At 49.4% G+C, this 22,566-nt stretch overlaps 8 protein-coding genes and 1 non-coding gene across 9 annotated transcripts; 3 read left to right on the forward strand and 6 right to left on the reverse strand.

The window, feature by feature from the left end:
* Window positions 1–374: 374 nt before the first annotated feature.
* Window positions 375–2,044, reverse strand: B0J16DRAFT_348531 (S-adenosyl-L-methionine-dependent methyltransferase). The gene is made up of 11 exons (XM_046128750.1): window positions 1,941–2,044; window positions 1,858–1,893; window positions 1,711–1,804; window positions 1,641–1,663; window positions 1,575–1,593; window positions 1,405–1,527; window positions 1,338–1,360; window positions 1,254–1,291; window positions 1,066–1,203; window positions 601–1,023; window positions 375–556 (listed from the first exon to the last, which is right to left on the reverse strand). The coding sequence occupies exons 1-11, from the start codon at window positions 1,956–1,958 to the stop codon at window positions 514–516; spliced, it is 978 nt and encodes a 325-aa protein (XP_045978713.1). The 5' UTR covers window positions 1,959–2,044; the 3' UTR covers window positions 375–513.
* Window positions 2,045–6,188: 4,144 nt separating this feature from the next.
* On the forward strand, window positions 6,189–7,841 carry B0J16DRAFT_417890 (uncharacterized protein). The gene is made up of 3 exons (XM_046133713.1): window positions 6,189–6,619; window positions 6,789–7,427; window positions 7,480–7,841. Exons 1-3 carry the CDS (start codon window positions 6,292–6,294, stop codon window positions 7,677–7,679), a joined length of 1,167 nt encoding a protein of 388 aa, XP_045978714.1. The 5' UTR covers window positions 6,189–6,291; the 3' UTR covers window positions 7,680–7,841.
* Window positions 7,842–7,950: 109 nt separating this feature from the next.
* On the forward strand, window positions 7,951–9,562 carry B0J16DRAFT_348536 (uncharacterized protein). Its single transcript, XM_046128751.1, has 3 exons — window positions 7,951–8,126; window positions 8,362–8,815; window positions 8,872–9,562. Exons 1-3 carry the CDS (start codon window positions 7,967–7,969, stop codon window positions 9,500–9,502), a joined length of 1,245 nt encoding a protein of 414 aa, XP_045978715.1. The 5' UTR covers window positions 7,951–7,966; the 3' UTR covers window positions 9,503–9,562.
* A 504-nt stretch (window positions 9,563–10,066) lies between these two features.
* B0J16DRAFT_181675 (uncharacterized protein) lies at window positions 10,067–11,858 on the forward strand. Its single transcript, XM_046122616.1, has 6 exons — window positions 10,067–10,190; window positions 10,236–10,498; window positions 10,559–10,595; window positions 10,652–11,114; window positions 11,170–11,300; window positions 11,349–11,858. The coding sequence occupies exons 2-6, from the start codon at window positions 10,358–10,360 to the stop codon at window positions 11,756–11,758; spliced, it is 1,182 nt and encodes a 393-aa protein (XP_045978716.1). The 5' UTR covers window positions 10,067–10,190; window positions 10,236–10,357; the 3' UTR covers window positions 11,759–11,858.
* Window positions 11,839–14,104, reverse strand: B0J16DRAFT_292110 (copper amine oxidase). The gene is made up of 4 exons (XM_046124315.1): window positions 13,859–14,104; window positions 13,605–13,812; window positions 13,192–13,557; window positions 11,839–13,136 (listed from the first exon to the last, which is right to left on the reverse strand). The coding sequence occupies exons 1-4, from the start codon at window positions 14,087–14,089 to the stop codon at window positions 11,902–11,904; spliced, it is 2,040 nt and encodes a 679-aa protein (XP_045978717.1). The 5' UTR covers window positions 14,090–14,104; the 3' UTR covers window positions 11,839–11,901.
* A 558-nt stretch (window positions 14,105–14,662) lies between these two features.
* On the reverse strand, window positions 14,663–17,558 carry B0J16DRAFT_417894 (OPT oligopeptide transporter protein-domain-containing protein; the record flags this gene model as incomplete). Its single annotated transcript, XM_046133714.1, has 8 exons — window positions 17,376–17,558; window positions 16,739–17,326; window positions 16,569–16,692; window positions 15,999–16,515; window positions 15,755–15,950; window positions 15,504–15,707; window positions 15,326–15,452; window positions 14,663–15,276 (listed from the first exon to the last, which is right to left on the reverse strand). The coding sequence occupies exons 1-8, from the start codon at window positions 17,547–17,549 to the stop codon at window positions 14,663–14,665; spliced, it is 2,544 nt and encodes an 847-aa protein (XP_045978718.1). The 5' UTR covers window positions 17,550–17,558.
* Window positions 17,559–18,336: 778 nt separating this feature from the next.
* On the reverse strand, window positions 18,337–18,410 carry B0J16DRAFT_t309. The gene has a single exon. It is a non-coding gene; the product is annotated as a tRNA-Val (tRNA).
* Window positions 18,411–19,055: 645 nt separating this feature from the next.
* On the reverse strand, window positions 19,056–20,015 carry B0J16DRAFT_181706 (uncharacterized protein). The gene is made up of 3 exons (XM_046122617.1): window positions 19,714–20,015; window positions 19,404–19,658; window positions 19,056–19,353 (listed from the first exon to the last, which is right to left on the reverse strand). Exons 1-3 carry the CDS (start codon window positions 19,876–19,878, stop codon window positions 19,159–19,161), a joined length of 615 nt encoding a protein of 204 aa, XP_045978719.1. The 5' UTR covers window positions 19,879–20,015; the 3' UTR covers window positions 19,056–19,158.
* A 1,245-nt stretch (window positions 20,016–21,260) lies between these two features.
* Window positions 21,261–22,377, reverse strand: B0J16DRAFT_181712 (uncharacterized protein). The gene is made up of 2 exons (XM_046122618.1): window positions 22,050–22,377; window positions 21,261–21,993 (listed from the first exon to the last, which is right to left on the reverse strand). Exons 1-2 carry the CDS (start codon window positions 22,107–22,109, stop codon window positions 21,496–21,498), a joined length of 558 nt encoding a protein of 185 aa, XP_045978720.1. The 5' UTR covers window positions 22,110–22,377; the 3' UTR covers window positions 21,261–21,495.
* Window positions 22,378–22,566: the final 189 nt, after the last annotated feature.

Below are 22,566 nucleotides of genomic sequence, written 5' to 3' on the forward strand. Positions count from 1 at the left end.
CCAGACAGCATCCGCTGCCCGTCCGACGTCGCGTCGTTCCCCGGATTTGCAGTGGTCACCCCTCACCTTGCATTTGGGAACGACCTTTTGTAGCGGCCAGGATTGGGTTTAGCTCATTCTGTTTTGGGGGGTGACTTCGGCTCCGGTTGCCCCGAGGTAAAAGCTGGGGTAAGCGATTGGCTTGGGTCCGGTAAGATCAGGCTATTCGGGGTTGGATCTGAATCCAAGAAACACGCTCGTATGTCGTTGGCTGACACGTGAGGTTGGGCAAGTTTAATTGGAATAGGCTCATGAATCAGGTGCGTGAGAAACTGGAGAGAACTGGGCTGACATGTGGATGTTGCTTCTTGTTGTTCAAGGGGAGTCATGACATGCGCTCTAGAATCTCACGGGAGATACTAGAATGGAGACAATAGTACGAGTACAATGGTCTCATGAGTATTTAATGGATCCACTGACGCTCTAGAATACGTTAAAAAGCTTGGCTCAGCCCTATGGGAGACACTACCCTGCTCAATCCTTCGTCTTCTCCGGCTTCTGCCCGTAAACAACATAACTAAACCAATTAGCAAAGCCCCGAACACCAGTAGACAAACTTACATCTTCCAATACCCATGAACCTTCGGGTCTCTCAACTCCCTCCTAACATCGGCACAGAGCTTCAAGACCTCCTCCTTAGACCACCCTAGCACCCTAGTAAACAGCGCCAAGCTCACCCCTTCAAGCCCAGCATCGAAGTTGACAAGGTTCCACTTCCCGAGCTCCTTGAGCTTGGCGTCCTTAGGCCAGCTGTTGGTAGGCCACCGGTAGATGGTCTCCACAACGTTCTGGAAGCCTGCGTTCTCAACGATGGACTTGTATTTATCGCTTTCGCCGAGAGGGCGGCCGATTTTCCGGGAGCCTTGGATGAGGCCTTCTTGCCATTTCATCAAAGGGGATGTTGCGGGGTTGAGGGTGCCGTCGTCGCACAGAACAGGGATTTGGATGTCTTGGATCTCGTACCAGCCACCTGGGCTGAGGTTTCTGGGGGTGTGAGAAGAGTCTTCGCTCTAGAGGTGGACTTACTCGTAGGCCTTGTGCGCCATGGCTTGAGGGTCACTGAAGCTGCCAGTCATCATTCGGGAGAAGATAAAGTCGAACGGTTTCTTCCAAGTCCAGTCCTTCTCGAGGTCGTCGATCTCGAAGGTACAGTTAGGAGGCACACTAATCGAGGTCAGCACATCTAGACCTATGCAGCCAAGGCTTGGACATACAAGGGAGGCTGGATCGGACTTAGGTCAACGCCAATCACCTGTCATGTCAGTTTCATGTGTGGCAAGTGTTCACTGACGACAAACCTCAGCAGCCGGATGTTCATCAGCTACGACAGTCAGTTACGCCCACCACTTAACACAAGATACTTACCGAACTCCAAAGCCCAGAGCCCTGTACCAGTGCCCATATCCAACACTCTAGTGGCAGTATCAGCGCCAGGGTTGAGAGCTCTCTTTCCATCAAGCGTAATCAGGTACAGGTTATCCTGCAGGTCTACTTCTGATAAGTCATTTCCATGCCTGTCCAAAGTTTCTACTTACCAAGCCTATCATTCTCAGCCTCGCAAGTGTTAGTTACACCCCATTCGTGCTCTATACTGAACTCACATCATCATTCGGGAAAGCATATTCTGGAAGCCGTTAGCCAATGAACTCTGGAAGTGAATTATTTACTTACTCCCTTCGCTGAGCTTGTGGTAAGTACGTCCATTCTCCTGAGCGAATTGGAGGAGGCTAGATCGGAGTGACGACGTCGAAGGGTCCTCCAATGGCTATCGGATGTCAGCTCTGGCATGATCTGATGGATTCCCCCGAAACAACTCACAACCTCAAGAGCAGAGTCAAAGTCTGGGTCGACAGCCTATCATCATCAGCATTTGCCTCAACACCAGGCATGGTTCACGGTACAATCTGTTCTTCTTGCATTTTGATTCAATTAGTACGATAGAACGAAAGCGCGCTTTCATTCAGGACGATGGAGAGGGGAAATGGGAATGTTGCGTGGAAAGTACAGTTTCGCTTGTGCACCGTAGAGCAAGGGTTCGACGCATCCGATTTGATGTTGGGAGTATCAATGGATCCTTGCGCTGAAGATTCTCGGCGTACAACACCAGATACAGAAATGATCGCCTGATCGCGCCGTGAATTATCCCATAGCTGCACGAGATGACTGTGGTACAAGGGTTTGTGTTCAATTGGAACAGACCGGCTTGCTTCGACCATGACACCATTTAGATCAGAGCATAGACTTCATGATTGAGAATCCGAGTCGTGACATTTACAGAATTAGCCAAGTGGCTGTATTACATCTAGATCTATAATACTCTAATTGTCGCTATTGCAGTTGGTGCAGTAGTCCAAATGAATCTTGCACGAGTTCGACAAATAAATATTTCCACAACGACCAACGTCCTCTCGGTGATCCTCACGTCTAGAAAACCATTAGTATAATCATCAAACATTGAATCAGGGATTTAAACTTACAGCTTCTTGATGTCGCTGCCCTTCATTCCAATACCGTAGTCATCACAAGAGAACTGAACGATACAACTAGCCTTGCCGAAAGTCAGGGTCTTGAGAATACTGCCCATCTGCTCGTAACGGCCGGTGTACTTATCATACACCTTGTCATCCTCTAGCTGGTTGATAGCCTTGTCGCAAGCGCTGGAGAGGGCATTGCGGACGTTCTTGTCACTGCTGCTGCAGATGCTTGAACCAGAGCCGTTGGTATCGGTCGCAGTGGGGACGGGTGTTGAGACAGTGGAGGGCGAGCCGAGACCGATGGTGTTGGTGATAGGCTGGCTCATGATCTTCCATTCGCGAAGGGAATATGATTGCCAGACAAGAACAGTACCGGCGTCGGTCTGGGTGTAGGGCTCGTTGAAGATGGTGGGTGTGGGAGCGGGAGGGGGAGTGGTGTAGAGACTCATGGGGAATTCGGTGTAGACGTCGCACGCGTAGGAGACCATTGGGGCGGTTGCGACGAGTTGCTTGCCATCGCTGGTGGTTTCGCAGGCACAGTAGGGGTTCTCGACGCGGGGACCACCGTGGGGAACGCAGGGGTAGTAAGTGCGCTGGGTAGAGGTTGTGGTAGTGGGAACCTCGGTGCTTGAGATCATGGAGGTGATGGTGTCAGAGGATGTGCCATCGGAAGTGGTACCGGAGGACTCCTCAGAGGACTCAGTCTTGCGAGTCTTGGTGATGAGGGTGCTGGGAACGGAGGTAGTGTTCTCGGTAGTAGCCTCGGTAGTAGCCTCAGCAGTAGTAGTCTCCTCGGCCTTGGTCTCGCTGGTAGTCTCAGTTGACTCGGCGGTAGTGGTGGCTTCAGCGGTAGTCTCAATACCAGCAGAAGTAGCATCGCCCCAGTACTCATCCATAACCTCCTCGAATCTCGAAGCAGTGTCATCAGAGACGGGATCGTTGAAGTTGTCAGGGATATCAATGTCAGCCTCGTCAATCTGCATCTCGACACCCTCCTCAACCTCGGCAGAGACGGTGGTGGTAGCAGTAGCCTGAGTACCAGTGGCGCAACTAGCGATAGTGGGACAGTCGCCGAACTCAGTGTGTGTGAGGGTGCCGTCAGTGGTGAAGTAGGAGATGGTGCGTGTGCAGTCCTCAATCTCAACGGCGGAGCAGCCCTCGGTAGAAGTGGTAGTGGCTTCAGTGGACTTGGCGGTTGTCTCAGCTGTGGTGGACTTCTCCTCCTTTTTGGTCGACTGCTTGTCATCGTCCTCATCCTCATCATTGTTTCCATCTCCGTTACCACCGGGGCCACCACCGGCACCGCCGCCAGGAGGGCCTGGGATGACTGCAGGAGGAGGGGGAAGGATACCGGCAGGGAGGTTACCAGAGGGCTTCCAGAACCAACCACCAGGGAAGAGGACAATAGCAGCACCGCCATCATCAGTAGTGGTAGTAGTACCGGTGAAGTCGGAGAAGTCCTTGTCCTGCTCAGGGACGTAGGTCACGACAGCGCCGTTGGTGCCAGTGACGATACCATCCTCGGTGGGTGAGGGCTCAGGGTTAGCAGTGGTCTGCTTGGGCTCATCGGGAGCGGAAGTCTGACCAGGCTGGTTGTCAGAGGATGGCGCCTCGTCCTTGTCATCTGTAGGCTTGGGGTCGGGACCATCTTGGGTAGGCTCGGCAGGTTCCTGAGATTGGGAAGTCTGCTCGGGAACCTCTGCCTCGGAGCTCTCCTTGGGGGCCTCCTTCTCAGTAGTCTCTTGAGGGACTTCCTTCTCGGTGGTTTCTTGAGGGGCCTCCTTCTCGGTAGTGTGTTCCGCAGCAATGGGAGCAGACTCAGTAGAAACCTCCTGAGGCTTCTCCTCAGTGGTGGTCTTCTCGACTGGGGGTTCTTGAGGTTGGGTGGTAGGCTCAGCAGGCTGAGAGACCTCAGCGGAAGTCTCAGTAGTGTGCTCAGGAGCGGGGTTGCCCTGTGTAGGTTCAGCAGCTTCAGTTGAGCCGGAGGAAACTACAGGAGGCTGCTCAACGACTTGTGAGGTAGGCTCGGCAGACCCGGTTGACTCGGTAGGGACAGCAGGTGGAGGAACATTTGTGGTGCTCTCAGCCACAGGCTGAGACTGCTCGGTTGATGCATCCTGAGCAGGACCAGACTGTGCAGGCTCGGTGGGAGCTTCCACTGGGCCAGTGGTGGCATCAACAGTCTCAGCAGAACCGGTGGCGGTGTTGATGGGGATGCTGATGTCGGTGGGGGTGCCAACCTCAAGAGGCTGCGTTTCAGTGCTGGGAACCACAACCTGGGGTTGAGTCTCAGTAGAAGGCAATTGAGGGACATCTTCCGAGGCAGACTCAACAAGGGGAGTTGACTCGGGGTTAGGGAATACAGGAAACCTTGTCGACTCCTCCTTATCTGCTGAGGTAGGCTGGATCTCAACCTGAGCTTCCGAAGTCGCTGATGAGGCAGGACCTTCGATATATGGCGCCGAAGTAGTCTCTGGGAGAGCAATCTCCGTAGAAGGAACGGGCTCGACAATGGGAATTCCGGTATCAGTAGAAGCCTCAGTGCCGGTGGTTGTGTCATAAGTGGATGTGGTGAAGTCTTGGGCAGAAACGCCAGACAAACCCGTCGCCAAGCATAGCGCAAGAACGCGCAGCTTCCACGGCTGCTGCATTGTGAAAAGCAATTAAAGAATGAATGACGATACTAGCGGGTTGAATAAAGAACGAATGTGAGGCTAGTAAAGTCCAGAGACAACAAAAAGAACGAATGGATGGCTGAATGAGTGGCCGTAATGGGAACCAGCAAGCAAGCTGGCGATACAGACCCTTTTCATGAAGTGCAAGTCCTTCTGCAAAACAAAGCTACAGGGCTAGTGGATCACAATCTCTGGTGTAAGCCTTCTGAAACGCAGTGGAGTCTGATAATCAGCCTTGTTTCTGGGATACAGACCCATATCGGGAACGTGCATTCGAATCCTACAATGAAACATGGTAATCTTGGACAGAGAGGCTTATTTTATCATGTTGCATTCGTCTTACGCCTAATTAAATCCTTCGACGGGATATCCGGGTGCCGTTATTGCGCCTCAACGGTACGTGGTCGTGATAGCACGGTAGATCGACTGTGCTAAGATGGGCAGTCGCAGCCAGTGTTTCTCATCTTAGGCGTTCACGCTTTGCGCATTGTACTCTCACCTTGATCAAAATCCCGTGTGACTGGGCGACGAAAAAGAATAAATGCAAGAACAATATTCATCAAATGCCAGCTGTGTCAATAGAAGCAATTGAGATGTACTGCCAACCGGGACTTTAACGGAATCAACTGCCTTGTGAGGCACAGCAACCAATCTCACTGATCGGCGATAAGCGAGATTCGTCAACAACCACCCATCCATCCGCCTTTGCCGTCACGGAGCTCCTTCGGAGAATCAATCGTACGAAAGAACCACTGAAGGATTTCAGAACAATGCTTTGTTCGTTAATCATCCCATCAAATGCCAAGTTTCTTGCTCATTTGTGGGGGGTTACATGGCCAATGCATAGCGCGGCTCATCGCAATTTACTGCAGGGGCGGGTAAGCCTCGAAGGATCAGATTAAGGGCGAAGCTTGTCAGCACCATCCATGTTGTAGCACGTCCCTATTCTCATTTGCCGAATTGAGACGCGAAATGCGAGAATACATACATGATAGAAGCCCGTTACTTTTCTGTAGTCTCTGTTTTGGTCATCCGCTCTTTCGCCCGCGTTTTTGGTACGCATACACTCGTTTTTAGTCCATTTTTAGTCACTCTTTTCTAAAATGCGTTTCTCAACGCTTTCCATGGCTGCGACCCTCTGGGGTTCTACCTTTGCTCTCCCTGATGCATCGCTTGAACCTTGGGACATCCACAGTAGCTGTGATGCCTACAAGGCTGACATCAAAGAGGCAATGACGCAGTCAATCGAATTGGCTGATGCAGCAAAGTCTTCTCTCGAGTTCGTTATGAACAAGATGCCTGATCAGAAGACCGATCCCGACGAGGCTGTCAAATGGCAACGAATCGTGACTCACGTGCGCATGGCATTTGGGTATAAGATTCCTACTAGTCCCGGTCCCGGCGACAGGCGTTACACTGAGCGCCTTCGAGGTATGTGAATCACGATTGAAGAATTATTCTTCAAAAGCATAAGAGACGAAATAAACTGGATACCTTATGCTAGCTTTAGAGTAGCATTTAGGCCACTTTATTCGTCTCTTAGGTTCTGAGAGGACGATTTTCTGTTCTTTAGGTAGGACTTAGGCTAACATTAGACCAGATATCTACGCCTCCGCAGTCAATGTCCTCCCAAGCAACAAGAACTCGCCCGAAAAGGGCAACAACCCCATCCTGGCCGCCCGCCCGAACGCTAAGCCCGTCATCGTCTGCGGCGAGTCTATGTTTCAATGGTTCGACGCAGACGATGAGCCGGAACCTGGCGTAGGCAAGGTCAAAGATCAGCCAAAGTTCCCGCAAGGCTATGCAGGAGCCTTGTACTTCCAAGGCCGCTGGTCTTTCCGACGGCAGCAAACTAGCACCTTTGGTGTATGCTTCGGCAATCGCAATGCTGTTATCTCTGCTCATGACGATCTGATCATGATCTGCGATGCTATGCTCGCGGATGCTTTCCGAGCCAAGACCTCACCTAGGGACTTCAAGGCCTCGGTCTCGTCGGGCACAGATCTGAGGGACGGCCTTGTCTCATTTCACACTCAGCTTTGGCATGAGCTTTGCCATTGGTTCGGCGGCGTTACTCCCCAGCTTGAGCACAACATCAAGGATCAAATCGCCGTCGATAAGAGGGGCGATGTTATGTACAAGGGAAAGGATCCCAGTGGCAACGCTATTGTTCGAACATACCCTGCCCCCCAGTCTCCTTCGTACCTTGCCCAGAGAGGGTTAAGAAAGCAGGGCGCTTGTAAGTACTCGTCATCTCAGAAATGGAACCAAAACTAATCTTTGTTTGATAGATGGTATCGGAAACATGATGGAGCTTGCAATGACGCATCCAAAGAACACGCAAAACTCGGGCCCTGATAAGGCAACTACTAATGCCGACTCGCTCATGATCTTTTCCTTGATGATGTACAACGATCAGTGGGACTGGCTGTCTTGGGGGAGAGCTCGCGACTTGACTCGCATGAAGCAGAAGATGGGACTGATCCCCTAATTGTTTTATTTGTATACTTCAGGACATGCGCTTGGAAAAGAACTTAAATTATATCCCCTAAATTGGCCGCCCAGAGCATAAGAGATGAAAGAATTCGGTCACCTTTATTCATTTTAGATCAAAAATTAGGATATTTTATTTTGGCGCTCTAAGCTTTTGAGGACCATTCTGCCTTACGTAACATTGCACGTGCCATCGCTAGCACAAGGCAATAACAATCAACCAGCGACTCAACATAAACCCAACTTTCCTTCTTTCTTTCATAAATATTGAGATTATTTCGCAGGATGACACAAAGCCCGACTGAAGAACTATTTGCGCCGCGCTTCACGTCATGTTCGCCGCCACCCGTCGATGACATGCCCTCGCCAAATTTCTCACCTTCATCACCAAATTACAGCGTTGTGGGTGGTTCACCAGATTACAGCGTCGGACGTGGTTCACCAGGTAAAGTCCCCAGCTTGGTTGGTGGGTTCAGAAAGGATTCCCCAAAGCTTTAGACCTTTCAGGGTGTCAGAACAATTAGCCGCCCGAAGCATAAGAGACGAAATCTTTTGGTCACTTTATGATAGCTTAGGCAAGCGATTTGGCAACTTTATTTTGTCACCCGAAGCTTTAGAGGATGGAGACCTTAATTCCTTCTCTAAACTGATGAACAGGTTTACTGACAGTTTTCTCTTAGTTCGGTCCACAATCGAGTCTCCGTTGGCAGATGTCAGAAAAGAGATATACGCCTCTAATTGGAAGGACTACATCCAAGATATTCCTCGTCTGCCACCTCTGCGGCCTCGCGCTCTCACACCAACTGGATTCCGAGAAGATGACACTGAACAGAATAGAGACGTCACTGCAATTCTCCAAAAGTCTTCCTGGTTCAGAATTCCTCCTAATCTGAGACGCGATATCTTAATCTTGGCCTTTGGAGATCGACGTCTGCACATGTGTTTGAAGTGCGATGCAGATCCGCCGAACACTTGGCATAGTTTCGGCATGGTCTGTCGTCATGTTTCGACTGACAAAAAATGTCCTATGACTCGCGGCGGTCTTGACGGTCCTTGGTCTGACGAGTGTGATTATCCTGGAGAGATGGTCGAGTCTGTTGGTGTTATGGGATGGCTTCTATCTTGTCGACAAAAGTGAGTTGAACAAGTGCATTTGGTTTCAGTGGTTACTAATAAATTATGTGCTTTAGTTATGCCGAAACCATCGACATCTTGTACTCAAAGAATACCATCTTGATTTACGACGAACCGTTATTGACTCGCCTTGATCAACTGATCCTACCTCATCGTCTCGCTGCTATTACTTCTCTTGAGATCAGATTGTCTGTGGAACTTCACGAGCATTGGGGTGCTCTTTTCGACCAGCTAGAACTACGACGCTTTCCAAACCTGAAACGTCTTTATATATCAGCACGGTTTGACTGGAATTATGAACCAGATACCATGTACACGATCATTGAACACATGAATAACCTCGTCAAAGCTCGGCCTGCTCTAATCGAGTGCGCCATTGCAATACCTTTCCGATTATTCGAGCATATCGCACAAGACTACATCCAGATGGAAAATAGTTGGAAGCGAAGTTCATACAGCGAGCTTTGGTACCCAGTGGATAAGAGTGATGGTCCGCATGCTATCAGACTGCCGTATGTCGACAGTTATCCACGTCCTCCGTTTCAGTTGGGCCCGGATCCTGGGGCTGGCTGGTGGCTTCTGGAAGGCACTGATGCGCCGCTATCATGGAGATGGAGATCGAACAGCCTTGGCTACACTGGTCTGTTTGTGGGGTGGGAGAATTGGAGTGAAAACGGAAGTCCTTGAGCTGAGCACCTGCACTGGAGATATGAGATGAAGGCGCATTGGGACTTTCCTCGAAGGTAGATAATATCAAGATGTACTTCTCATGACTCAAGCACAGATCATAAACTTCCCACGTTGTCAATTTGTCATTCGGATTAACGTTAAGTTATCCTTATCTCCCGTTCCTGTCAAAGCGCTCAACCGTCCGCCTTAGCGACTAATAAGCGACATGCATTTAAGACATTCAGCTACGAGCTTTCCTCCAAACAGGAAAGGAGCTCGGTACCTCGATTGTATCGGAGGTTTCTCTGCGGGCTGAAATTCCTCGCCTGTAGATCGGCTGGAATGAGGAACCAATCGTAACGAATGATGATCAGGCCCAGGACGATTAGCCACCAAACAGAGTTTCTCTTAGCGTTCGACTAGGCACGGAAATTACACGGGTGTTACGTCGTGCTGGCATAATTGCAGGGTTTGCAGGTTCATGTCTGCTTCTCCTTTTAATTATTCTGAGTGATCGTGATCTATATATTAGGACCTTCATTTAGTGCTGAAATAAAAGTTGATAGTGGCGATCAAAGCGACGGGACATTTCGTAGCAGGCCCGATCCCCCGCATCTCAATCTCCATCCCCCACGATAAGAGCCGTTCTAGCGTAACATCAAAGCCCCTAAACCCGCATCATCGGCGTTTTTAGCGCTCGAACGTCGTAGGTTTCACTCGAGTCATTACGTTCTCTGCTGACTGGCCAAAGTGAGACATCACACTTTGTCTCTCTTCCTTTTTCCCATCCCTTCTTTTCTTCCTTTTTTCTTCCTTCTTATTTCCCTTCCGCCCGCGCCCTTTCGAAAGAGACGGCCATCGCGACCATGCACGATGGACTATAGACCGGACGTCATCGCCTCGATTGCCGTTACTTTACCACTTGCCGCCCTGGTTCTTGTGCTGAGACTGGTGGCGAGACGCATGACGAGGGCGGGTTATGGAATCGACGATTGGTTGGCGGTTCTTGCTTTTGTACGTCAGCCACTGGACTGGACGCTGTAGGTTTGGGTGGCTAATTGGCTTTTGATGCAGGTTGGAGCTCTTGGGTATTCGATAGACAACCTCGTCTGTATGCGCACCTCTCTTTATTCGCTGTCGCAATTGACTGATGATTATTCACTGCAGACCTCGACTATGGACTTGGCATACCACTCAAAGATGGCCCGTCGCACCTCACCGAAGACGAACGACTCGAACGATCATACATATTCACATTCATCGCCAGTTTGACCTATACGGTAGCTTGCGGCTTTGCAAAGCTCGCTATCTTGACTTTCTATTGGCGCCTCTTTAAATACTCCCATTCCCGAATCGCGATACAAATTGTTCTGGTGCTCTGCATAGCCTGGTTCATTGTCCGAATGTTCCTCTTGACGATGCAATGTCAGCCTACTTCCGCCTACTGGGACATTGATCGTCGAGATACCCATTGCAATGTTCCTAGTTCGACATACTTTTTCTCGACCGGCTTGACGCATTTGATCTTGGACGTTATTATTCTCTTGCTTCCACTGGTGGAAGTTTACAGGATGCATCTACCTATCGGCCAGAAGATTGCCGTGATGGGGCTTTTTGGCTTTGGTGCTCTGTGCGTTTCCTACTCTGGTGATATCGTGATGATGTTGAGCTAATTCGTGAAACAGTGTTGTCGTTTTGACTGTATTTGTTATCTATGATGCGTTCAACTTTGACGGTAGTTCAAAAGAAATTGCCTTGAAAATGGGATATCACAGCGCTTTAGCCGCTGCCGAGACCAATCTCGCTAATATCACGAGTATGCTCTATCGATGCTTTACCAGAAACCCCGATTGACTGTTCTTAGTCTCATTACCGATGCTACGTCCTATCTTCCGCAAAATAATCCCTTCATCATTTCTCGCCTCTCACCGAAGCAGGCGCGCTGTCTTAGACTCAGTACTCGCCAGCGAGTACGGCACGAAAGGCAGTCGAGAGACCAAAGTCTCCAATCAAAACGCATCGAGCTCGATTTGCGAATTCGCGGTTCAGGACGATGTACCTGCCGGTTACGATCTTGAAGCTTCACATCCGGGGTGGAGTTGGGGAACGGAGATAACAATTTCTAGCCCTTGGAGACACAGGACGCCGCCACCGACGGTAAACGAGGGATTGAATGGGATACAAATATCGGAGGAGACGACGGTTCATGTACAAAGACTAGGTGAACCGGTGGAAGATATGCCTAGCTTGGAGGAAATGGAAACTCCAAAGTAAACTAATACAATAATAATACGTAGCTCACTGGCAGAGTAATCTCTTGGTACACCAAGAAGAAAGGGTGTCCTTTAAAGTGACAGGTTTATTTAGTCTGTTTTGGATTTCACGAGCAACTATTCTGATGACCTAAGGCGTTAAGATTATAGCTTTGAACCAACTGAAGGCTCACAGCCGCATTCTGATTCTTCCTTCTTAGTCACAACCAGTGTACTCTGGTTAACAGTCTGCTCACTCGGCGGCACATCCAGCGCAGGATTCTTGGTAAAGAAATTCACAGGCTTAAGATGCACCTTGAGAATCTCTACCGGCATAACAGGAAAGTCTTCAATGCGAGGAATATGGTTGATGCCAAACTGCACCCAAACCACAATATCAGACTCAGGCGTAAGCGTCTCATTTCTCTCCGCCCAGCTCCTCACACCAGTACCGCCGCGCGATTGGTTAGTGTACCACCCTCCAGCATAGAGCTCACGGTCACGATGCGTGGTGACATAAATGTTATGATCCGCAAACTCTGCGCGTTTGTGCAAGAAGCTGTCTTCGTCGCCCATATGCTTTTGGAATGGTGGGGCTTGGATTTTATAGCTGACGGGTTTGCCGTTGATGGGGTTGAGGGAGTTGGGATTTGTGATTTTGTACACGCGGCTGAGATCGTAGTCGATGTCGAGACCGGAGGTTTTGTCGATGGTCTTTTCGACAACTTTGTACCCGCTTCCATGAGGGTTTTGTTGAGGATCGCGGGGAATCCTGTGGGCTTCTGTGTAGGCGAGTTGGTTGGTGTGGCCGTCGATCATGGGGTCTACTCGGAGGGAGAAGATGTGTTGATGGACGCCTGCGAGAACACCAGGGTGTACGACTGTACCAAAAGGCACGCCAACTTTGTCTAGTTCGTGGTCGATGGGTTGGGTTGATAGGATGCCTGTTGCTCGGACTTCGTATGTGACTTCTCCAGCTTGGTTGAAGATGAACATGAGGATATACTCATAGTTGGATACAGTGATGATAGACTGAAGCACAAGCTCTCGAGAGCGAACGATCGCAGCCCTTCCGGTTCTGTAATTGGTGTGCTTCCAACCAATACCCGCATCTTGTTCGTGGATGCAAATAACGTTCTCCATTGGCAGAGCGTTTCCCTTGTCGTCGCAGATGACGCCGCTGAGATATTGAATACTGCCGAGACAGTCACATCCCAGTTTAAGATTGTTGGCTGTCGCACCAGCACCGGCATCGCCCAAGTCGAACGCTGACTTCTTGTGGAAGGGATGTCGCGGATCACCGTATGGTACGCTCATGTCGGAGAGTGATAGTCTGTAGAATAGCGGGCGGTTGTCGTATTTGACGTTGTATAGCACCATACCTTCTCGCTGGTTGAACCCTGCACGCAACTGTTAGCATACCAAACATCACGGCCAGCTTGGATAGTCACATACCAACGAAGAAGTTCCACTTCTGCCACGAAAGAACGTTTCCAGTCTCTCCAATCGGCGTCACGGAGAAGCTGGGTCCTTCGGGCTGGTTGACGTGAAGTGGCTTGAGATCCTTTCGCAGTTCCTGAGTCTCGGGGATGTACTCATTCGCAGGCTTTGGCTGATATGCCGTCAACGGCTTGACGGTGGCATCGGCGCCAGTTGGAAGGACATCGACGCGAACGACCTTATAGTTAACGCACTCGATAACTGGAGAGACAGGCAAAGGGAAGGCGTAGTGGTTCGAGTCAGCTTCACTGGAGTTGGCGGGATCGCGCATGTAGAGGAAGACTTGATACATGCGATCGTCGTCCTCGATGCCATCAGATCCTGGCTTTATCAGCTTCAGCTCATTTCCTTATTTGAGAGTCACTCACCATAGATCCAAGGATCAGCGCATACAACCGTCCCCTCCGGAAGCTTCAACTTCTCCAACTCAGCCAAAACCCTCGGGTCCTGAAGCGCAATCTTCTCCACCTCCTGCACCTCATCATAAACGGCGTTGGCATGAACATTTGGACCAAGCTTGACATTGCTTTCGATCGTGCCTGTCGTCAAGTTCACAATAGCCTCGTGCAGATTGGCCTAACTCAAGTCAGTCAGGTTCACCGGTCGCGCAGGATGATCTTACCGTTCCGCGAACGTAATAGCACACAAAGACCCTTCGCTCCAGTGCTGAAGGGGTCTTGCCGCTTTCCAAAGCTTGTAGATATGGCACAAGCTTCTCCTTGGGTGGCTCGCTGAGTGTAATGACCTTGAAAGATAGCGAAACGGATTGTGGCCAAACACTTTCGATCAGGCGAGCAGTTGATTGGATCTCGTCGCCCGTCAATGGGCAAAGCGGGTGAGGAACCGAAACCATGGCGTTTACTATAACCGACTCTCAATAACCTGAGAAATGAGTTGTTGATGAAAAGATAACGATGCGTTGTTTCCAAGCTTATTTATCTCCGTCGGTTTCGAGCGGAGTAGTATTCATACCCCAGAACATACATGAATCACAACCAACATCTTCTCCAAAAATTACCGTCTTGGGGAATAATCAGCCATGACTGACTAGCCATCCCAGGAAAGGCGCCAGGTTGTCAACTTCATGATGATGCATAAGTGATGCTGATTGGAAGGGAACTTCCTCCCGGGTTCCGAGGCGAGGCCTTATCGCACTTCCGATCTAAATCCCTGTCGTTGAGGCCGGAGGGGTTTTATACCCCGCGATGGCCGGATATTGGAGGACCTGATAGCCTATCTGCATTCCTTCTTGGGTATTGAGTGACTTAAGGGAATATCTGTGCGTAGACAAAATCTGGAGTATGTATTCAGAATGCATGTTTCTAATTAAGGATATAGAATCCAAGTGATTATCCTAGACATCTTCCTTGGGCGACAACTATTCGCCTTCCACTCCACGACCCGTTACATCCAAGCGGATCTCTGCCTATGTGAATGTCCCAGGCGCCGGCCCAAAGGTCCCTCCCTCTGGAAGCTTGAGCCTCGTACAAGCATTGGCCTCACAACCGCTATCAGCGTGATTTCCAATCCAGTTAATCGAAGCCCCATGATAGCTGACAGCAAAGAAAATCACCACTCCAGCAAGTGCAATTCCAGTCTGCCACGCCGCAGAAAGGACATAATTGTACTTTGCCCAAAAAGCAAGATATCTCTTCCTGACGACAACCCAAGAGATCCAACCAGGTATAACAGCCGGCCAAATGTACGCCAGATTATACGGCGACCAGATATGACCACCGCTGAAAATGACCACGGGGTGGATCTTGGTGAGGAAGTGAGTTTTTGGGAGCTTCCGCGTGGCGTAGTAGTACAGCACAGGAAACGCCAAGCCAACAGGAAATGCTGCTAGAAGAGCGGTGTACATGCCGCCTTTACCAAAGACGCGCTGCGGTGCGAGAGAACCGAAGAGAACGGCTGCTGTGAAGTAAGATTCGACACCGGGGCAGGTGAAGCGGTCTTTTTGGCCGGCTTCGCAGATCTGGGGGATGTTGCGGATCTGGAAGTTCATGACAGCTGTGCAGACGAAAGCGGAGACAATAGCTGGTGTGCTGTCAGTTGATGTCTGTGCGATAGAATTTGCGGAACTTACTCGCAACGGTTTGGCACCAGAAGGTTTGACGTTGCGGGATCTTCAGGTAGTGGCCCAGTTTCAGGTCGTTGGCGAAGTCAAGAGCGTGAGCTACAGTCACGTAACCAAAGCCTTTGAAGAAGTTCATCTGACTCTATTAGTATGGAGAACTGTATTCGTGATGATCTTGAAAACTTACCGCCAACGCATTGCCTGGTTGCCATGCTCCTCCGATAAACTCAGCCAGGACATTGAACTCAACCTCGATACCAGTAGTAGCAAAAATTATTCCCGTAGGTATGGTGAAGATTAGAGCAAGAGCAAGACCGAAGAAGACGGTACCAACGCTGGTGTTGGTAGGCCAACCTGCGACAGCTGCAATGCCGAACGCGACTCCGGCAACCTGCATCCTATTAGCTGAGCCCCTCGGCGGCCAAAGCTTGTACTCACGTTCAAAACCATGTACCACCACTCGGGAACTTCGCGGTAATTACCCATGAGTTTAGTATGGATATCCTTGAACTCCGTGGTCTTGCTATTCTTCTTGAAGCTTTCTTTCAAAGACTTGAAGCCAAGTTTAATATCATGCCAGTGGTAAAGAACAGCATAAGAAATTACTGCGCTGTAGACAGCGAAGAAGTAAATGCTATGACCAGTCAGCTTTGCAACACTTCCAAGGCAAACGGCAACTTACTAATAGGTGAGAGATGAAGCAGCGATATAGACTGGGCTGTAAGCATGATACTTTTCCACATCCAACAAGCCACGATCATCCAAAATCGAGGAGACATTGTACTTGGCACCCGTGTTATCAAACATGGTATTCGTGTTGATGGGCAAGTATCCCGTATTGAACGTATTGTTCCAATACAACGCAACGATGGTGATACCACCTAGAACCGCACCGAGAAACATGTTGAAGGTGACATGGAACGGGACCAAGAGAGGGTCGATGTAGTAAGTAGCGACGTTCCAATCGAAAGTCGGGAGCGGGTTGAAGCCCAGCCCATTAGATACACCGGTTATAGCTGCAAGTGTGAAGTTGAACGGTGCGATCCAGGCGATCCAGTTGAAGAGAGATACGGCTTTGACGATGAGGTTCGGGAACCAGAACCATACAAACATGGCGCTGCAGGAAATAAGAAAGAAGCGGTATCGCGACATGCTGTAGATCTTGTTGAAGGGTCCGGGGACACTGGCGTTACCAGAATCTGCGCCCGAGTTAGTAAATCGTGGATAGACCGCGGTGAGGTACTTGACTTACCACTGTGGAGACTTTGGTTGAGAGCAATGGTTGCCAGCGATCGAGGCCAAATGCAGAATGACGGATACACTAAGAATCGACGTACCAAACCTGCAAGACCGAATCCAAGCAAGTTCATAGACAACTACTCCCATTAGCCGGTTTCCAATCACTTGGAGGGAGTTACTTACCGCAAGACAAATCTGGAATCCAAAGTCCGCCGCAAAAGGAAGATCAAAATACTTCTTCAACCAACTCGTAAAGATGATATATCTCGAATGCGGCAAACTCGAAGAAACATTCGCCATGATCGAAATAAGCATATGCTCTTTCTGTGTGAACTTCCCAGGATTAAACTTGACCCTGTCTCCAAAACAGCCAAACTCGCCAACAGGCAGCCATTTCTCCCACGCCTTACCAAGAGGGAAGGAGAGCAATTGAATTACCGGCGCTTGAAGGCGAATTGTCGGCTGTCGTACGGAGAACAGCTGATTGACGAAACTTTGGACGATCACGAAGAAGAGGCCGATGGTCCATGCGCGGATTGTGCCTGCTGGCGTGGAAGGGTCATCTTTGTTGCTGACTACTGCGCGGACTTCTGCATAGGGGGAGTTGATAGTGAGAAGCGAAATTTCGGTCTTGATGTTTGCGATGGCATCTTCGTGCTTGTGGGGATTCGTGAAGAGGGCGTCATTCTTGAGGAAATCTTGCAGACGAACAATGGCGTCGGTGCTGAAGTTGGGGTCGTGTTCGTGGAAATGGACGAGTGTTTCTGCGAGCTGGGGAATTATCAGTACAATCCCATGGATTGTTGTATGTATGTCTCACGTTCTTAGCCTCGTCTAGATCGAGCGTGCGGGAATGCTCCTCGGCCTCGATGACCTCCTCTGCTGTAGCTCCGAGGAGCTGTGCCTGCTCCTTTATTGACTCATCGTTGATGGAGCGTCTTTCCGCTGTTAGGACCGTGTCCTCCACGGGACTCTTCTTAGAAGTGTCGCTCATGGTTCCGAGTTCCAAAAGTGGATATCCTGGTTTTCTCCAAGTTCAGGTCGAAGGAAGCGTCGTTATAAGTGTTGTTCGGTGTCCTGTGGACCTTCGTCGGACGATGGCGATCACGACAGCGTTACCTTCGATCGCGTTTGGGTTGAAATGGATACTTTCAAGAACTATGACATAAACTTTGACAGATTGGATCCATCAACCAGGGTCGGAAGATGGTAGTCGTTCGCGAATTTGGCCGATATTGATGGGGCTGTATCCATGCAAGTCGTTCGGTGATTCAAAATATATGCGATTAAAACATGTCACGCTAGATTAGTGTTGTGTTGTCGCCCTATAAGGCTTGAAAGCGCCATCTTGTCGTTATTCTTCTTCGATATTCTTTAAAATCGCTTTCTCGTAGCCTCTTTCCTCTGTCTGCAAATGATAATTGCGAGTTGTACAGCACGCGAAAGTCAAATTGCGTGCTTGCAAAGTGGAGGCTTCCTTGTTGTCGGGCCGTGATTGCCTCCATTGTATAAGCTTTTGCCAAATGACGACTTCGGATCCTTGCAGCGAGTGATAAAAAAGATCGTGTTTTTTCCTTTTGTGGTATTTGTTTTACGTACGAGACGGCTGTTCAAATTTTAATGCCTGTACAGCTGTCCCTTTAGAGTCAATTGGACGAGACAGCATGACTAATTCTCGAGTTTTTTAAGCTTTTCCTCATTAAAGTTTGAGTAAAGATTTTATCGATCATAATTATCTTCTATTTTTGATCACAAAATGGTTCTCCAAAGGGCAAAAAATGAGGTTCTGCCCGGGCTCGAACCGGGGACCTTCTCGGTGTTAACGAGATGTCATGACCAACTAGACCACAGTACCAAGCTGTTTTTGTTGAGGTTCCTTCGTGTTAGTCTTTGACATATCAGTACCAGATCCTCAACCTCCATGTCGTCCGCTAATCCTAGGTTACATATTTCGGGCATATCGAAGCCTCAGGATCAGTAATCGTGTTATTCCCACACAGCCATTCAACAGTTTCATGGCGACAAAGCATGGTCCACTGAGCATCGCAATCCACATGACTAATCGAGCTTGCGCATAAGACTACCCTGTACACATCCCGTTTGTTACCCAAATCGATTTGACAGACACTTGAGAGATCAGGAGCAGAAATTAATACATTCACAGCTAGTGGAAATGCTCAACTAATCTATCGGCAAAACCAAGTAGAAGTTCTTTCTGGTGAAGACGTGATGATATTCCGGAAAGATTCTGATGCGCAACGGGACTAATCATGTATGCACAAACACAAAGACCGAGTTCGTCAAAAACGAAAAAGTAACTCCAATTGAAAACAGTGACTGAGGTATCTGCGCTAATAAATCCAAAATGATAATATTTTCGTGTGCCCAAGAACGCCATTTTGACAATAAAACTTCAGTAGCCAGCCGAGTAGTCTTCACAAAATGCCCTTCCCAAATCCTGCGCCGGGGGTATAGAAACCATATTGCCTCATCACTCACGTAAACCCATAATATAAAACATTAAAGAAATTACCCTGAACATCCAGTTCTAAAGAAAGGACAAAGAAGAAGAGTGCCGTTGTCGTTACGGTAGCCAGGGTTGTTTAGAAGACGTGAGAAATTCTGTCAACGTCCCTTTGCACATGAAGAGACCGGCCTCGGGATTCACGCTTGGCGAAAAGAAGACCGCATACGTTGCAGAGGGTATGTGATCCGAAGGGCCCTTCGCGCCACATGGGTGTTTCTTTGGTGAAGCATGAAGTGCAACAAGGGCTTGGCTCAAAGAATCTAGGAGACCTCTGTTGCTGGTTAGTCGAGATGTCATACTTATTGACAGGGGATATCTTACCGAATTGCGTCTAAGTCTATTCCGCCACGTGCGAGCTTCATAGGTATCTCTCATACTCGCCCTTGTAGATGATCTAATCGAACGCGCCGAGGCGGCAGCTGATCGCAGAGAAGACGCGCGCGAACCAGCCTTCAACTGGTCACGATTGCTCTCAGGCTTGGTAGCTAATATGCTTGGAACAGCTGTGTTCTGAAACAAGACAACTTCACATAGCGGTCGTCCGGTATGCTGAACATCTTGAACGCTGTGTCGGATCTAAAACGGGATTAGTTCGGTGTCGGATGAATAAAGTTGCGGAAGGAAATCTTACTCGGTGGCTGGGGCCCGGGGGTCTCCGAGCGAACGTGCATCTTCGGGGCGGAAAAATACTCGACTCCGAATAATCAGCGCGACAAGGATGAGCGCGTTCGCGTCTCCTGCGGATCAAAGCAGCATTGCTCGTTTTGGTGAGGTTCGGTTGCGTTGGTTTGATCATTGTAAATGAATGTAAATCGATGAAGAACGTGAAAATCCGATCTTCAGAACCAAGGGAGAATCATGGGATCGCGCCTCTTCTAATACCCCCTCCCACCCCCTCTTTTGTTGCGCTCTAGGGCAAAAGCGTGATGACAAGCCACTTTCGCCCCAGAAGACCCTTGTAGATCACTGCGCTATTGGTGCAGGGTCCCTGAATCAGGGTCCACGCGGAGACCGGAGCAAAGATACCGCATGAGAAGAGCTTGTGAGATTGGTCTGTTGAGTTTGTTTTGATGGAGAAGACGGCATGGCGCTTTTTTAGAATATCGGGAAAAGGAAGTCCGTGTTTTTCACAATCCATCTTTGAGTTTTCACCACCACTGTCAGGTACTTATGGTCTTGCCCTGGACTCAACAGTATTGCGCCCGTTCGTTGAGTATTGCTTCTTTTACTGTACGCTCTGAGACATCAGCCCGTCTCATGTCCGCGTCCCTCGCAGCAGGATTGGCATGTTAGATAAGGCTGTTCATAGCTCCTTGCATAACGACAGCCGTTCCTGTGCCGTGTACCTCACCCCAGACGAACAGAACAGCAGTTTTGCCTTTCGTCACATCGCTTAGAAATTGTACCGCACATGACTGCTGCAGCCCTCATTGCCGACGCGTCAGCCGCGATTACTCACCTCCTTGCACAGGCTTGACACTCATTGGCACAGAGAATATGGCTGAGTTTTCATGTGCGACACAGTGTATCGCACCCGTGGGGGCTGGTGAGCGCCAATCTCATAGCTGTTTGGTTTGCAACTGCCGACCCTCTTATTCTTTGCCCCTCTGCAATCTCTGAAAGAACTGGAGGCGTTGTTAAGTGACATTGTGTGATTCAGGCGACTTGGCTGAGTGAGCAGGAGGAAACTTGCCGGTTGCCAATTGAGGGGTTGAAGCCATGAGGCGCACTGAGTGGCTAATCGCACTGGAACACATTAACCTCGAAAGGCAAAACTCCCCGCTAAAGTTAATTGGGTTTCTCAAGGGTTCAAACTCGTTCTCCCGCTTGGTGTTTGCTAGCTTCTGTGTGCCTGCATCGCGACGTCAATTCGCCCCCAGGGTTCCTCATTCAATTGGCCAAAGCTTCAAAGCTTTGACACACACAGCGGACGAGGTCCGTTGATGTGATTGAAGAATGTGATTGGATTGTCTTGGATGATAGTCGTGAAGATCATGTTGCAAGTTGATTGACATGTCAGACTTCATCGGAGTCCGAAAAAAGAATGTCAGTGCAATCAGGTCAAACACGACATGCGGAGCTTCGGCCTTTCATTAAACCTTATCGCGATATGTGGTTGGCGACAGATGAAGGTCACACGGTCGGAGGCCTACCTCCGCCAAACGACTTCACGATGATGCATTTATGGTCGGTGTTTGTCAAATGTTGATGAAAAAATGTCGTACGTATTCCTGATATATGTTACCTGTGCTCCTAACCCAAGTGCGCCTGATAGATTCGTATTTGTTGAACACCGTGATGTTACGCTGCAAAATGTAGAAAAGTTATTGCGCCTAGTCCTGTCCCTCTCGAGAGATCGGCCGGCGCCGACATTCACTTGCTCAGCCAATTTCTCAACTGGAGCGCGTGCCTGTCATGATTGTCGTGAAGAATCATCCGAGATTGTATCACGAGCCCCGCGACTGAATTCCCTGGAAAGCATCAATGACTTCCCCTTCGATTCCCTCTTCGCATAGATCAATCCGCAGACATTGCAAAGAGTGCCAGGCCCTTCAGGTCCTTTACGCCACATGGGAGTGTCTGTCTCGTTGCAAAAAGTGCACAAAGGTTCTGATCTTGAACTCTTTGTTGGTTCCGACTTTGCATGCAAAGAGTAAATCGTCTCTCGCCCAGAAGTGGACCTGTCGCTAAAACATCCTCGGCTGTTCTTGTGCTTCCTCTTCAAACTAGTCTTTGGCTTTTCAGCGCGGAGTTTCTGAAGCTTTGAAGAACGCGATTTTGAATATGGTTTGATGTCAAGCTGTACTTCATACGTCTTCTGACTATCCTTTAAGCTTGAGGGGATAGCGCTCGTCTGGAACAGCGGCACATTGCAAAGTGGCTCGCCAAAGTCTTCGACACTCTGCTGATCCTATAAATCACGTGAGTACGCGGCTATGTAAATAAATAAAAAAACGATATACCCACGTCTTTCAGGGTCGCAGATCTTCCTATGATGAAATAATTCTGTTGGTTGGGGGTCTTCATCTTTTCTGTGCACTTCTATGACGTTCTTCGCAGAGAGAAAATGGAAAGGTCCTGAGTTTTTTCGATCCCGACAATCTCCTGACTTTTTGAGAATCGGAAGGCCCTCTGAATCTTCTAGAATGACCAGCGTTGACGAAGGTATGATGTAATCTTTCTCCTGTGCAGCAGCACAAAGACCCCTGCTGTGGCCCGCTTACTGCCTGCGTTTCCCCTGAAAAGATGAGAAGGGTTGGACCCTGAAAGGGGCTAGTCAACTCGCTTTTGCGGAGTACAACGGCTTTTGTCCTCGGCTCTGGATGGTGGTCTGATGCTGGGGATGATGCAGAGTCAGAGTGTGAACTCGAGGCCTAGAATCGCATCAGTCGCTAAAACTCCCCGCAAACGCGCTATTCGGTCATCTTTGTCCATGATGACTGTCCTGGGTCAGTCTGATAGTGAATAAAATTGAACTGACAGG

This window comes from Fusarium flagelliforme, assembly GCF_020744385.1.
Source record: "Fusarium flagelliforme strain FIESC 12 MPI-CAGE-AA-0113 chromosome Unknown B0J16scaffold_7, whole genome shotgun sequence".
Classification (NCBI taxonomy): domain Eukaryota; kingdom Fungi; phylum Ascomycota; class Sordariomycetes; order Hypocreales; family Nectriaceae; genus Fusarium; species Fusarium flagelliforme.